Source organism: Enhydra lutris, unplaced genomic scaffold (genome assembly GCF_002288905.1).
Source record: "Enhydra lutris kenyoni isolate GAN:26980312 unplaced genomic scaffold, ASM228890v2 scaffoldscaffold58, whole genome shotgun sequence".
Classification (NCBI taxonomy): domain Eukaryota; kingdom Metazoa; phylum Chordata; class Mammalia; order Carnivora; family Mustelidae; genus Enhydra; species Enhydra lutris.
The window spans coordinates 6,080,944-6,098,105 of NW_019154142.1; the positions used below are offsets into that span (position 1 = coordinate 6,080,944).

The window sequence follows — 17,162 nt, forward strand, 5'->3', positions numbered from 1 at the left end:
TTTATTTTTTTAAGCCACCAAGTTTGTGGCAATTTTTTTTTTTTTGGCAGCCACAGGAAAGTAATACATAGCCAGAAAGGTTTTCTCTGCCTCATGCTAGAGAACACATCTTTTCCTTCGTCATGGGCCACAAGGTAATCATTGCCTCTGTTAGTACTCAGATAAGACACCTGAAGCTTCATCTCAAACCTGTTGTCACTCTAGCCTTCTTAAACGGAATGACATATGTATTGCTTAGAATCAGTACTTTAAAGGTCATTACATCCAGGGACACCTGGGTGGCTCAGTCAGTTAAGCGGCTGCCTTCAGCTCATGTCATGATTCCAGGGTCCTGGGATTGAGTCCCACATTGAGCCCCGCATTGGGTTCCCTGCTCAGCAGGAAGCCTGCTTCTTCCTCTCCCACTCCTCCTGCTTGTGTTTCCTCTCTCGCTATCTCTCTCTCTGTCAAATAAATAAAGAAAATCTTAAAAAAAAAAGTCATTACATCCAGATGCATTCAGAGGCTAGTTAATCACTTTGATCTTTACCAATTTGTTCTTTATGTACTGTTAAGTATAGGCAAATTATATGGAACTTGTAAGAAGCTGGGCTTCCAGTAACCATTGGCTCTTATCACAATGTTTTATTCCAAGCACCTCATCATCCTATAATAGAGTCAGCTATTAATAAACATGAAGAAATACATTCCTTTAACAAATATTTATTGAATTCTTTCTAAGTGCCAGGCAAAGCAGCAGGCACTGCCATAGGTACTAAAAACTCAACAATCAATGATCAAGATAGTCAAGGTCCCTTTCTTTTTCCTTTTTTAAAAAGATTTTATTTATTTATTTGACACAAAGAGACAGAGAGACAATGAGAGAGGGAATACAAGCAGGGGGAGTGGGAGAAGGAGAAGTGGACGTCCCACTGAGCAGGGAGCCAGATGTGGGGCTCTATCCCAGGACCCTGGGATCATGACCTGAGACAAAGGCAGACACTTCACCAACTGAGCCACCTGGGTGCCCCTCAAGTCCCTTTTCAAAGAGTTGTCATTCAATGGTAAAGAATAAGATAAACAAATAAATAACTAAAATAATTTTGATAGTGTTAAGGGCTATGGATAAAATATATGAAGACACGGGAGGAGTCAAGATGGCGGAGAAGTAGCAGCTGAGACTACTTCAGGTAGCGGGAGATCAGCTAGATAGCTTATCTAAAGATTGCAAACACCTACAAATCCAACGGGAGATCGAAGAGAAGAAGAACAGCAATTCTAGAAACAGAAAATCAACCACTTTCTGAAAGGTAGGACTGGCGGAGAAGTGAATCCAAAGCGACGGGAAGATAGACCGCGGGGGGAGGGGCCGGCTCCCGGCAAGCGGCGGAGCAACGGAGCACAAAATCGGGACTTTTAAAAGTCTGTTCCGCTGAGGGACATCGCTCCAGAGGCTAAACTGGGGTGAAGCCCACGCAGGGTCAGCGTGGCCTCAGGTCCCGCAGGGTCACAGAAGGATCGGGGGTGTCTGAGTGTCGCAGAGCTTACAGGTATTAGAACGGGGAAGCCGGCTACAGAGACAGAGCCGAGGAGTGAGCTCTCAGCTCGGGGTTACCTTGAACCGGTCGCAGGCTCGGTCAGCTCGGAGCGCGGCCGGAGGCAGGGTGACGGGAGTAAATCGGCGCTGTTCTCTGAGGGCGCACTGAGGAGTGAGGCCCCGGGCTCTCGGCTCCTGCAGGCCGGAGACCGGGAGGCCGCCATCTTCATTCCCGTCCTCCGGACTCTATGGAAAGCGCTCAGGGAACAAAAGCTCCCGAAAGCAAACCAGAGCGGATTACTCAGCCCGGCCCCTGGTAAGGGCGGTGCAACTCCGCCCGGGGCAAAGACACTTGAGAATCACTACAACAGGCCCCTCCCCCAGAAGATCGACACGAAGCCCAGCCAGGACCAAGTTCACCTACCAAGGAGGACAGTTTCAATACCAAGGAGAGCAGCGGAATTCCAAAGGAGGAGAAAGCAAAGCACGGAACTCATGGCTTTCTCCCCATGATTCTTTAGCCATGCAGTTAATTTAATTTTTTTCTTTTTCAATTTATTTTTCTTCTTCTGCTAAATTTTTTTAACTTTTACCCTTTTCTTTTTTAACGTTTTTTTGACTAGTTTATCTAATATATATATTTTTTTTCCTTTTTATATTTTTTTCTTTATTGGTTTTCTCTTTTTAATTGTTTCTTTTTTTTTTTTCTTCTTTCTGAACCTCTTTTTATCCCCTTTCTCCCCCCTCACGATTTGGGATCTCTTCTGATTTGGCTAAAGCATATTTTCCTGGGGTTGTTGCCACCCTTTTAGTATTTTACTTGCTCCTTCATCTACTCTTATCTGGACAAAATGACAAGGCGGAAAAATTCACCACAAAAAAAAAGAACAAGAGGCCGTACCAAAGGCTAGGGACCTAATCAATACAGACATTGGTAATATGTCAGATCTAGAGTTCAGAATGACGATTCATAAGGTTCTAGCCGGGCTCGAAAAAGGCATGGAAGATATTAGAGAAATCCTCTCGGGAGATATAAAAGCCCTTTCTGGAGAAATAAAAGAACTAAAATCTAACCAAGTTGAAATCAAAAAAGCTATTAATTAGGTGCAATCAAAAATGGAGGCTCTGACTGCTAGAATAAATGAGGCAGAAGAAAGAATTAGTGATATAGAAGACCAAATGACAGAGAATAAAGAAGCTGAGCAAAAGAGAGACAAACAGCTACTGGACCACGAGGGGAGAATTCGAGAGATAAGTGACACCATAAGACGAAACAACATTAGAATAATTGGGATTCCAGAAGAAGAAGAAAGAGAGAGGGGAGCAGAAGGTATATTGGAGAGAATTATTGGAGAGAATTTCCCCAATATGGCAAAGGGAACAAGCATCAAAATCCAGGAGGTTCAGAGAACCCCCCTCAAAATCAATAAGAATAGGTCCACACCCCGTCACCTAATAGTAAAATTTACAAGTCTTAGTGACAAAGAGAAGATCCTGAAAGCAGCCCGGGAAAAGAAGTCTGTAACGTACAATGGTAAAAATATTAGATTGGCAGCAGACTTATCCATAGAGACCTGGCAGGCCAGAAAGAGCTGGCATGATATATTCAGAGTACTAAACGAGAAAAACATGCAGCCAAGAATACTATATCCAGCTAGGCTATCATTGAAAATAGAAGGAGAGATTAAAAGCTTCCAGGACAAACAAAAACTGAAAGAATTTGCAAATACCAAACCAGCTCTACGGGAAATATTGAAAGGGGTCCTCTAAGCAAAGAGAGACCCTAAAAGTAGTAGATCAGAAAGAAACAGAGACAATATACAATAACAGTCACCTTACAGGCAATACAATGGCACTAAATTCATATCTCTCAATACTTACCCTGAATGTTAATGGGCTAAATGCCCCAATCAAAAGACACAGGGTATCAGAATGGATAAAAAAACAAAACCCATCTATATGTTGCCTACAAGAAACTCATCTTAAACCCGAAGACACCTCCAGATTTAAAGTGAGGGGGTGGAAAAGAATTTACCATGCTAATGGACATCAGAAGAAAGCAGGAGTGGCAATCCTTATATCAGATCAATTAGATTTTAAGCCAAAGACTATAATAAGAGATGAGGAAGGACACTATATCATACTCAAAGGAACTGTCCAACAAGAAGATCTAACAATTTTAAATATCTATGCCCCTAACGTGGGAGCAGCCAACTATATAAACCAATTAATAACAAAATCAAAGAAACACATCGACAATAATACAATAATAGTAGGGGATTTTAACACTCCCCTCACTGAAATGGACAGATCATCCAAGCAAAAGATCAACAAGGAAATCAAGGCCTTAAATGACACACTGGACCAGATGGACATCACAGATATATTCAGAACATTTCATCCCAAAGCAACAGAATACACATTCTTCTCTAGTGCACATGGAACATTCTCCAGAATAGAGCACATCCTCGGTCCTAAATCAGGTCTCAACCGTTATCAAAAGATTGGGATCATTCCCTGCATATTTTCAGACCACAATGCTCTGAAGCTAGAACTCAATCACAAGAGGAAATTTGGAAAGAACCCAAATACATGGAGACTAAACAGCATCCTTCTAAAGAATGAATGGGTCAACCAGGAAATTAAAGAAGAGTTGAAAAAATTCATGGAAACAAATGATAATGAAAACACAACGGTTCAAAATCTGTGGGACACAACAAAGGCAGTCCTGAGAGGAAAATATATAGCAGTACAAGCCTTTCTCAAGAAACAAGAAAGGTCTCAGGTACACAACCTAACCCTACACCTAAAGGAGCTGGAGAAAGAACAAGAAAGAAACCCTAAACCCAGCAGGAGAAGAGAAATCATAAAGATCAGAGCAGAAATCAATGAAATAGAAACCAAAAAAACAATAGAACAAATCAACGAAACTAGGAGCTGGTTCTTTGAAAGAATTAATAAGATCGATAAACCCCTGGCCAGACTTATCAAAAAGAAAAGAGAAAGGACCCAAATAAATAAAATCATGAATGAAAGAGGAGAGATCACAACTAACACCAAAGAAATACAGACAATTATAAGAACATACTATGAGCAACTCTACGCCAACAAATTTGACAATCTGGAAGAAATGGATGCATTCCTAGAGACATATAAACTACCACAACTGAACCAGGAAGAAATAGAAAGCCTGAACAGACACATAACCAGTAAGGAGATTGAAACAGTCATCAAAAATCTCCAAACAAACAAAAGCCCAGGGCCAGATGGCTTCCCGGGGGAATTCTACCAAACATTTAAAGAAGAACTAATTCCTATTCTCCTGAAACTGTTCCAAAAAATAGAAATGGAAGGAAAACTTCCAAACTCATTTTATGAGGCCAGCATCACCTTGATCCCAAAACCAGACAAGGATCCCATCAAAAAAGAGAACTACAGGCCAATATCCTTGATGAACACAGATGCAAAAATTCTCGCCAAAATACTAGCCAATAGGATTCAACAGTATATTAAAAGGATTATTCACCACGACCAAGTGGGATTTATTCCAGGGCTGCAAGGTTGGTTCAACATCCACAAATCAATCAATGTGATACAACACATTAATAAAAGAAAGAACAAGAACCATATGATACTCTCCATAGATGCTGAAAAAGCACTTGACAAAGTACAGCATCCCTTCCTGATCAAAACTCTTCAAAGTGTAGGGATAGAGGGCACATACCTCAATATTATCAAAGCCATCTATGAAAAACCCACCGCAAATATCATTCTCAATGGAGAAAAACTGAAAGCTTTTCCACTAAGGTCGGGAACACGGCAGGGATGTCCGTTATCACCACTGCTATTCAACATAGTACTAGAAGTCCTAGCCTCAGCAATCAGACAACAACAGGAAATTAAAGGCATCCAAATCGGCAAAGAAGAAGTCAAACTATCACTCTTCGCAGATGATATGATACTATATGTGGAAAACCCAAAAGACTCCACTCCAAAACTGCTAGAACTTGTACAGGAATTCAGTAAAGTGTCAGGATATAAAATCAATGCACAGAAATCAGTTGCATTTCTCCACACCAACAACAAGACAGAAGAAAGAGAAATTAAGGAGTCAATCCCATTTACAATTGCACCCAAAACTATAAGATACCTAGGAATAAATCTAACCAAAGAGACTAAGAATCTATACACAGAAAACTATAAAGTACTCATGAAAGAAATTGAGGAAGACACAAAGAAATGGAAAAATGTTCCATGCTCCTGGATTGGAAGAATAAATATTGTGAAAATGTCTATGCTACCTAAAGCAATCTACACATTTAATGCAATTCCTATCAAAGTACCATCCATTTTTTTCAAAGAAATGGAACAAATAACCCTAAAATTTATATGGAACCAGAAAAGACCTCGAATAGCCAAAGCAATATTGAAAAAGAAAGCCAAAGTTGGTGGCATCACAATTCCAGACTTCAAGCTCTATTACAAAGCTGTCATCATCAAGACAGCATGGTACTGGCACAAAAACAGACACATAGATCAATGGAACAGAATAGAGAGCCCAGAAATAGACCCTCAACTCTATGGTCAACTAATCTTCGACAAAGCAGGAAAGAATATCCAATGGAAAAAAGACAGCCTCTTCAATAAATGGTGTTGGGAAAATTGGACAGCCACATGCAGAAAAATGAAATTGGATCATTTCCTTACACCACACACGAAAATAGACTCAAAATGGATGAAGGATCTCAACGTGAGAAAGGAATCCATCAAAATCCTTGAGGAGAACACAGGCAGCAACCTCTTTGACCTCAGCCGCAGCAACATCTTCCTAGGAACATCGCCAAAGGCAAAGGAAGCAAGGGCAAAAATGAACTATTGGGATTTTATCAAGATCAAAAGCTTTTGCACAGCAAAGGAAACAGTTAACAAAACCAAAAGACAACTGACAGAATGGGAGAAGATATTTGCAAATGACATATCGGATAAAGGGCTAGTGTCCAAAATCTATAAAGAACTTAGCAAACTCAACACCCAAAGAACAAATAATCCAATCAAGAAATGGGCAGAGGACATGAACAGACATTTCTGCAAAGAAGACATCCAGATGGCCAACAGACACATGAAAAAGTGCTCCACATCACTTGGCATCAGGGAAATACAAATCAAAACCACAATGAGATACCACCTCACACCAGTCAGAATGGCTAAAATTAACAAGTCAGGAAATGACAGATGCTGGCGAGGATGCGGAGAAAGGGGAACCCTCCTACACTGTTGGTGGGAATGCGAGCTGGTGCAACCACTCTGGAAAACAGCATGGAGGTTCCTCAAAATGTTGAAAATAGAACTACCCTATGACCCAGCAATTGCACTGCTGGGTATTTACCCTAAAGATACAAACGTAGTGATCCGAAGGGGCACGTGCACCCGAATGTTTATAGCAGCAATGTCTACAATAGCCAAACTATGGAAAGAACCTAGATGTCCATCAACAGACGAATGGATAAAGAAGATGTGGTATATATACACAATGGAATACTATGCAGCCATCAAAAGAAATGAAATCTTGCCCTTTGCGACGACGTGCGTGGAACTAGAGGGTATCATGCTTAGCGAAATAAGTCAATCGGAGAAAGACAACTATCATATGATCTCCCTGATATGAGGGAGAGGAGATGCAACATGGGGGGTTAAGGGGGTAGGAGAAGAGTAAATGAAACAAGATGGGATCGGGAGGGAGACAAACCATAAGTGACTCTTAATCTCACAAAACAAACTGAGGGTTAATGGGGGGAGGGGGCTTGGGGGGGGTGGGATTATGGACATTGGGGAGGGTATGTGCTATGGTGAGTGCTGTGAAGTGTGTAAACCTGGCGATTCACAGACCTGTACCCCTGGGGATAAAAATATATTATATGTTTATAAAAAATAAAATTAAAAAAAATTTTAATGCAAAAAAATATATATATATGAAGACACTAAAGCAGAGCCTGGGATCTAGTAGGTGCTCAATAAATGTTTGTTGAGTGAATGAGCAAGCTGGAGGCCAGCAGGGTAATTTGGAAGGAAGAAGCAAGAGTAAACATTATGGCCAAGGAAGAGTGTCATCTGAGAAAATGATATGTGAGGCAAGGCAGAAAGACTGAAAAGGAGCTGTACAAAGATCTTTCCACTGTGAAGGCTCAGAGGTGGGCACAACTCAATGGGCAAGGAAGAAATTGAGTGTGACCAGAGCATAGTGAGCAAAAGGGAAGGGCAAGATGAGATTGGACAGCGAGGCGGAGGCCAGAGGTTTAGGGAGTTTGAAGCTTTCTCTAAGTGCAGGTAATCCATATGATCTCATTAACCCTTTTTAAACTTCACCTTGGCTGCTATATGACACCTTACGTCATTTGTTCTGCACCTCAAGTTCTCCATTAACCTGGGTTAGGAATAGTTACCAAACATTGTTTTTACAGGGATAGAAACATTTTATGTAAAGCGCCTAGCAAGGTGTCTGCAAGTCGTTGATACCTCAGCAACTTCGTCACCGGCTAGCAGTCAGCCTTAGGTAACTTCTAGAAAGGCCAGAGCTCAGGATCCCCACCCCCAGATAAGGCTAAACTAAATCTCAGCATTCTCAAAGTCAATAGTCACATTCCATCCCCTGATATCAGAAAGAAAGGAAGCAAGCTTTGGCTTATACCAATCAGGATAAATGCCTGGAGCTGGAGGTGGGGTCGCCCTCCCTCAGCCCTGACGGGAAGGGTAAACACTGGAACAAAAGCCCGGCTCTGCAAGGAAGAAGAAGAGTGAGTCACAACAGGGTCTGCTACAGGATGGATGACAGCAAGTCCCCTTCATTGCTCCCTTGCTGAATTTTCACTAAATTCCACGTTGCTCTCCAATGCGTGGTTTCAACGAGACTGCTGAGGAATGTGTTAGCTTCCTAGGGTTGCCATTAACAAATTACCACAAACTTAGTGGCTTCAAACAGCAAAAATTTATTCTCTCACAGTTCGGAAGGCTGGAAGTCCAAAATCAAGATATTAATGTAGTCTCTTTCTCTCAGAATACTTATTGTACTGTACTCACCCGTCTTGGGATGCTGTGAGATGATAAAGTGCCAGCATGGTGAGATGAAGTGAGGTGAGTGATGTACGCATGGTGGCGTGACCGTGAGGCTACTGTTGACCTTCTGACAGCTTGTCATCTGCTTCTGGACTGTGGCTGACTGCAATTTACTGAAACCACAGAAAGCAGAATGTGGGTGAGAGGACTCCTGTATATACAGTAAATGATCCGCACCAAAATCACCAAAGTCTGTGATGGCCAAAAGATACATGAAAAGATGCTCAACATCACTCATCCTCAGGAAAATACAAACCAAAACCACAATGAGATACCACCTCACACCTGTCAGAATGACTAAAATCAACAACTCAAGAGACAACAAGCATTGGCTATGATGTGGAGGAAAAGGAAACCTCTTGCCCTTTTTTTGGGAATGCAAACTGGCACAGCCACTGTGGAAAACACTATGGAGTTTCTTCAAAAAGTTGAAAATAGAACTATGCTAGGATCCAGTAATCACACTACTTGGTATTTACCAAAAACTACAAAAACACGAATCTGAAAGGATACATGCACCCCTATGTTTATTGCAGCATTATTTACAATAATCAGGTTATGGAAGCAGCCACGTGTCCACTGATACATGAATGAATAAAGAAGATGTGATACACACACACACACACACACACACACACACACACAGGAATATTACTCAGCCGTTAAAAAAAAAGAATGAAATTTTGCCATTTGGATCTAAAGGGTATAATGCTAAACAGAATAAACCAGTCAAAAGACAAATACCATATGATCTCACACATATGTGGAATTTAAAAAATAAAACAAATGAACAAAGGAGAAAAAAAAAGAGAGGACAGACTCTTCACTATAGAGAACAAATGGTTACCAGAGGAGAGGTGGGCAAGCAGGTGGGGGAAATAGGTGAAAGGGATAAAGAGCACAATTACCTTGATGAGCACTTAGTAATAGATGGAAATGTCGAATCACCATATTGTTCCCTTGGAATTAATATTACACTGTATGTTAACTACACTAGAATTTAAATTAATATAAATTTTTTAAAAAGAATCACCTAGGGGTTCCTGGGTGGCTCAGGTCATTAAGCTTATGACTTCAGATCATACAGGTGGAGTAGGGCAACCGGAAGGGTAGGTAGAGTATTTATAAGAACCACACCCAACTCCCCCAACACACGTACGTATCCATATATGTCTTTCACTTTAATGTTTTGCCTGGTACTCTCCAACATAGACCTGAAGGTCAAGTTAATGTGCAATGACCTAGTTCAAGTGGTGATGTTTTAGTAAGTATTCATCTTGTCTGTCTCTTCTAGACTGTGGCTGAATCTTCATCATTTCTGACTTGCATTGTAATTAGAGAAATTAAGACAATTTAGAATTCTCTGTATATTCTTGGTGTTCTTGTCTTTGCCATCATTTATAATGCTTTTCTTTAGATAATTGAGCACCTAACAATCACACATGTCACCACCAGAGCAGCCCTAGGCTTGTCTTCTTCTACATCCTATTCTCTTGAGTTTTAATTATAGAATTCTGTAGAAAGAGGACCCAGCTACTACGTTAGCTTGGAAGACAGTTTCCAGTGTTACAGTGTTTTATATATATACGTAAATATAATTATATATCATATAATTATATTTGTAAATATAATTATATATCATATAATTATATTTCTAAAATATTAGAATAATATTATTCTAGATATGTAAATATGATTTAATATAACTATATTGTTATATTTAATTATATTATACATTATTATTCTGAATATGTAAATACAATTAAGTATCACATTATTAGAATATTAGAATATTCTAATTCTATTTATCTGAATATTCTAATTAATTAGAATCTATTCTAATTCTGTTATTTAGAATACTCCATTAGAATACTCTAGTAGAATATTATTCTGATATTAGAATAATATAATTAATTATAATTATAATATAATAATTGCAATCTATTATAACTAATTCTATAACTTAATTATTATGATTGGTATAATGATGTATTCTATAGATAGATATATAATGTATATTATATTTCATATAATATTATACAAATATAAATTTGGTCTACACAAAATTTGTGTCTCAGAACTAGAAAAAACTATGGGGTGAGAAGATAGATAATTAGTTCTTCCTTCCCTAAACCATCTATGCTGAATGTGCATGTGAAGCAAATCTTACATCATCCAGGAAAACAGTGTTTGCTCTCTACCTTCAACAGTGATATTATGGAGATTCTCCTGAGTTTTGCCACACTTACGCCCACAGCTGGGGCTTTGATATATCATTGTCTTTCCTTGCCATTTAATGGTCTTTAGGACTATTTAAGAAATTAAAAGAAATATCAGGAACTGCTAGTCTGATGGCATGTGAACAGAAGTTTGAGTGATATTTAACAATAGATAACTGTCAGACTTATATATGCCATGTGCCCATTATTATTTTGGTCCATGTCTTTTTATGTGTTGTTAAATGTTCTTCATTTTCTGCCCTACATTATTAAATATTTAATGCCATACTTTACCTAACAGGAAAACTGTATTTTCACTTAGACATAGTATATACAATTAAACTGTGTTTTGAAATTTTCTTTGTGCCAGAAACTTCATAAAGCAATAATGTTTTAAAATTCAAACACTAACTATCAGATTTCTTTTTTAAGTAGTTGAGCCTGCTGAGGATACCACAGTTGGAACAGAAATTTCAAAAGGATCCAAAGATGGCCTGGAAACTAAAGAATTATCTGAAACAGGTTACCTTATAAAAATAGTTAGTCTGTGAAAATACTTTTCATATTCTTTTAGAAAGGTCCAGTCCCTTATTTTAAGTATAGCACCAACTTCCTACCTATTTCTTTCTATGCTGTATGCCAGCTGATATGCAATTAATTTAGCCTATTACATTAAAAATGTATGTAGCAGGTGCCTGGGTGGCTCAATGGGTTAAGCCTCTGCCTTCGGCTCAGGTCATAATCTCAGACTCCTGGGATCGAGTCCCACATAGGGCTCTCTGCTCAGTGAGGAGCCTGCTTCCTTCTCTTTCTCTCTCTGCCTGCCTCTCTGCCTACTTGTGATCTCTCTCTCTCTCTCTCTGTCAAATAAATAAATAAATAATCTTTTTTTAAAAGTATGTAGCCAGTGTTTAGTACTCTTCTTCACCAAATTTTATTTTATACGTTTTACTAATAGTTAAAGTTGCCATACAAAATTCTTATTAATTATCCATGATTTTTATCTTATTAGTAGATAATAATTCATCTAAGTCAATACAAAAAACAAAGCATAAATTAAAACATGAATTTATGCATTTATATTATTACCTAGAAAATGAAGTATATTTCTTTCAAATGTTTTTAAAATGCTATGAAGTATAAATTATTTTGGCAATATGGCTAAAGATACAATATTTTAAGAATCTTTTTTCTTTCCTCTAACCTTTACCTCAGAAGTTGTACTCCCTGAGTTTCCAGAAGATGCTTATCCTGATGTTCCTGAAATGGAGCCAATTAAAGAGAAGATTAAACATTTCAACTATATATGGAAACAACTGGAAGGAACAATCAAAGAGTCATTCATTCAAATTTTAAACTTGGAGATTGCTGACAAAACTCCAGAGGAACTACTTCAAAAAGTAGTGGAGACTATGGAAAGTAAGAGCTGTAATCTTAACAGTTATTGTCAAGATATTACTATATCATTAAAAGCATCATGAAAGTTTGAAGCCCTTCTTGATGGTTTATGAAGTAAAGCATCCAGTATATTTAGGGTCAAGACTTCAAATATTTAAATCTGTTAATCAGAACAGCACGGAGCCCAAAGAGCACTGGCCAACCCAGCCAGCTGTCACTTAAAGAATTTGTGAAGACCTGTGTGTGTACACCTTTCAACTAAGATCAATCATTATAATCACTCTTCCTAATCTTTGACTACTGTAATATGCTAATATCCTTTTATCCTAAAAATATCTTCCCAAAAGTTACTTTTTTATGTATTTATTAATTTTTTTACAGGACCCTTCCAGTATGTTGCATGGGAGTTAACTATGGAAGATTATGATGAAGAAACAGAAGACTATCAGGCAGAAGCTGAAGCTGATGAGGAGATAGAAGAGGAAGAGGAGGAGGAAGAAGAGGTATGACTTCTTTATTATTGCTCATTCACATTGGTCACATCATTGAAAGTGCGTATATCCAGAGTGGTAACTAGCACTTTGGACCCCAAGAAAACAAGCAGGCTTCCTCAATTTTATAAATAAATTATTTTATAAATTTTTCAACACACTTGGCCTCCACCCAACTTCACTTGACACCTGAAATGCCAGGGCTTCTTAGACAACATACTACACCCATGAAAAAAGAAAAGGGAAATCTTTTAAATTTTTTTCCATGGGAAATATCTACAGGTATTAGAGACAAAATTTAAGGGGAGTGTTTCACATAAGACACAGATAGCAATGGCCTTGGGAGGCCACTTGCGTGATAATAAGGAGAAGTATTTGCAAAAGAAACAGGTCATTTTCAGACCCTACTCTACTCCCTTAGCACCAGAATTTTAAGAACCATTCTCATTTGATAGCCACCCAATTAAATATCTATCAGTAATTAAATGAAAACAGATTCTTTTAATTTGGGGCCTTATCAGTTCTTTTGAGCTTCCCAGACCCAGTTCCAACATGGGAGGAGGTTCTCCCCAAACACACCAAGCAGTTCCAGAAGATGACACTACCAGGGTGTCTGAGAATTCAGCTCAATTCTGATGCCATCCACCTGGAGATAGCATCAGATTCCACAGGTTAAGGGTTCAGTCCTAAAGGACTTCTCCCCCAACCCCCACCTCAGCCCCAGGTTGTTTCCTGTGCTTCTGACCAATGGGCTACAGATTAGGGATTCCAGTAACTTTCTCTTTCAGTTCAATTAATTTGCTAAAATAGCACACAGAATTCAGGAAAACATTTACATACATTTACTGGTTTATTAAAGGATATAATAAATAATGCTAATTAACAGCCAGATAAAGCCATACATAAGACAAGGTCCTGGACAAAGAAACTTCAGTCTTTGTGGAGCTTGGGGCCCTGCTTTGTGGCACATGGAAGCTCTTCTAAAAGAAAAGCCCAAAAAGCTGTCCTCTTAGGTTTTTAGGGAGGCTCCATCACACAGTCATGGTTGACTAAGTCGTTGGACATTGGCTGATTCAACTTCCAGCCCCTCTCCCTGACCCCATCTTGGAGGGCTGAGGGTGGGACTGAAATTCACAAACTTCTAATCATCATGCAATAACCTGGATGAATCTGAAGATAATTATGCTAAGAGAAAGAAGCCAGGCAAAAAAGAATATATCTTGTATGATCCCATTTATATAAAAATTTAGAAAATGCAAACTAGTTTAGTGCTAGAAAACAGAGTGGTGGTTGCCTGGGGATGGGGCAGGAAGGAGGCAAATAGTAGCAGGAAGGAGAGATTTTACAAAGATGTGTGAGCAAATTTTTGGTATTTGTGCATACGTTCATTATCTTGGTTGCGGTGAATTCACAAATGAATACTTCTGTCACAAATTATCCAATTTTATACTGTAAATATGTACACTATTTTAATGCCAGTCATACCTCACTCAACCTGTTAAACATGTTAATGGTGGTTGTCTCTCAGTGATGGACTTACAGTAATTTTTATTTTTTAAGTGCTTGCCTATATTATCTGATTTTTTAACATTAGAAATGTATCGGTTTTTACAATAGGAAAAATCAACAACAAAGATATTTCCCTTTTGCCAAACAGAAAATACAAAAAGAAACAAGAGTTCTAGGGGCGCCTGGGTGGCTCAGTGGGTTAAGGCTCTGCTTTCCGCTCATGATCTCAGGTCCTGGGATCGAGCCCCCACATCGGGCTCTCCGCTCCTCAGGGAGCTTGCTTCCCCCTCTCTCTCTCTGCCTACCTCTCTGCCTACTCACTCTCTGTCAAATAAATAAATAAAATCTTAAAAAAAAAAAAAAAAGAAAGAAAGAAACAAGAGTTCTAATACCACTCCAGAATTCAGGAATCATACCAAGATATGTCCAAGTGCTTGTCTTTTCTCATCAAACTTTCCTATACTTGGGGTGCCCTTAAATCTGTATGTGATGTTTTTCTTTATCTGTGAGAAATTAATTCTGGCCTCTTCTCCATCTCTTCCTTTTTTGCTTCCATAATACCTGATACTAATTAGGTCTCTTGGATCTATTCTCCAAATATCTTTATCTTTTCCCTCAAATTCTCCATTTCTTTATTTTTTTGTTCAGATATTTGTAGACATGTCTTCCATTCAGTCTTCTCATTTTAGACATTCATTGGAGTCCTATTGCTATTGTAACAAATTACCACAAAGTTAGTGGCTTAAAACAACCCAATTATCATACAATTCTCAAGGTCGGTTCTCTAAAATGAATCTTACAAGGGCTGAAATCAGTATTAGCTAAGTTCCTTCTGCAAGAGGAGAAAATTTTCCTGTCATTTCCAGCTTCTGGAGGCCACCTGCATTCTCTGGTATACGGCCTCTTCCTCCATCTTCAAAGCACATTACTTCAACCTTTGCTCTCCATCATCTCATCTTCTGCCTTTGACCTTCTTGCCTCCCTCTTAAGGGCCCTTTAATTACACTGGGTCTGCCTGGATGAGCTTTCCATCTCAACATCCTTAATCACACACACAAGGTAACCCACTCACAGGTCCTGGGAATCTTTGAGGGACCATAATTCTACCACAAGTGGTCACTCTCTTCTTAGGCTCATTTACATACTTTATTGGTGCTTGTAAACTCTTTCTAGTGTTTATTTGAATTTCTATTAATGTCTTCATTATTTTCCTACCCTGAGATTGGGTTCTGTCCATCTCTGTTGATCTATTTGATCTGACTGATCGTTTAGTTGGCTAGACTCCCTTACATGGGTAATGGCTTTCTTTTTTCTTTTTTTTCTCAGTGGGGTTCAGGATTATTGCTGGAGTGTTTTAGGTGACAACATTCTCAAGAATTAAAAGAGGCAAGTGGTCTCTCCCTGTAGGTTAGGAATATGGAGGTAGATAAGGTATATATTCGTTGCTGAGGCCTAAGACAAGTCTGGATAGGATTTCTCATACTTGCCCAGATGCAGGGTTGGGGAGAACTCTTCCCACCCATATAGCTCCTTCTTGATCTTTTGTGGGCCAGAGAGACCACAAGCATTTCCCTGGTAGTTGCTGATGCTAACATTCTCCAGGAAATCCAGAGATCCCTGCAAAAAAATTCCTCCTAGGACTTGACATCTTAATAGTCTGTTCTCTCTGATGTTTGTCTCCAGGCACTCATCTAGCCCATAGTGGTAAATAATGCCATACAGTTTCCTTCCCACAGATGCTGATGGATTCCAGCAGCCTGCCCCAGCAGTTAAGACTAAGAAAGTGGAGAGAGAGGAAGGGGGTATCTTCAGATGACCATTTTCCCCGAATCCCTTGTTCTAAGATACCTCCACCCTCACCCCATCGCCTCTACACACATACCCCACATTCTGTTTCTAAAATTTATTTAGGGATGATTATAAATCCACCTATTATAAGGAAAAACTGGAGTCAACCAACAAAAGCCATTAAACAACTGAAAAAACAAAAGAACTCAGATTGAGATATAAAAAGCAAATACTAATTAAAAAGAAGAAACAGCATTCTGAATATCAGTGAAACTATAATTCAAGGAAAAGTGAATTAAAACAACAACAAAAAAGATACTTTACACTGTTAAAGATAAGCAAAACTGGGCACTAAAATGGTAAGGACAGGTTTTCGTTAATAGGGAAAAGAGTCCAGTGTGAACTGAAGTCTGATTTGGACAGAGGTAAGTGGAAGTTTTAGAGGAAAAATTGTTTAGGGAGCAGGGAGGGAGAAAAGCAGGGGCCCTGGAGATTCAGGGAAGTGAAAACTTACAAGTGTCCATTTATAGATGAATGGAAAAGGAGTGGTACATACACACACACACACACACACACACACACACACACGAATATTATTCAGCCATAAAAAAGAATGAATTCTTGCCATTTGCAACGACACGGATGGAGCTAGAGGATATAATGCTAAGTGAAATAAGTCAGCCACAGCAAGAAAATGCCATATGATTTCATTCATATGTGGAACTTAAGAAACAAATAAACAAAGACAAAAAAAAAAGATGAACAAAGAAAACAGACTTAAATACAGAGAACAAACTGGTGGGTGGGGGTATGGAAGAAATAACTGAAGGAGATTAAGAGGGCACTTACCTTGATGAGCACTGAGAAACAGAAAATTGTTGAATCATTATATTGTATACTTGAAACTAATATCAAACTGCATGTTAATTATACTAGAATTCAAATAAATAAATAAATAAATAAGAAATACATACATACATTGTTTAAAAAATGCTTTAAGTAAAAAAAATAAAATTCTCATGAAAAAAAATTATACTGATTTTCACAAAGGTCAGAACTTATACTTTCAGTATTGTTTGAGAGTATATATTTTTACTGTGAATTCCACAATGCTTTTTTAAAAAGTTGCAT

General features: G+C 38.6%; 1 protein-coding gene across 1 annotated transcript in view; it reads left to right on the top strand.

Moving 5' to 3' along the window:
- Positions 1 to 17,162, top strand: part of LOC111158237 (adenylate kinase 9) — a 117,443-nt gene that overhangs the window by 56,975 nt on the left and 43,306 nt on the right. Inside the window, 3 exon segments of the mRNA XM_022520156.1 lie at positions 11,278 to 11,367; positions 12,064 to 12,264; positions 12,625 to 12,746. Of these exon segments, the coding sequence (XP_022375864.1) occupies positions 11,278 to 11,367; positions 12,064 to 12,264; positions 12,625 to 12,746 (413 nt within the window).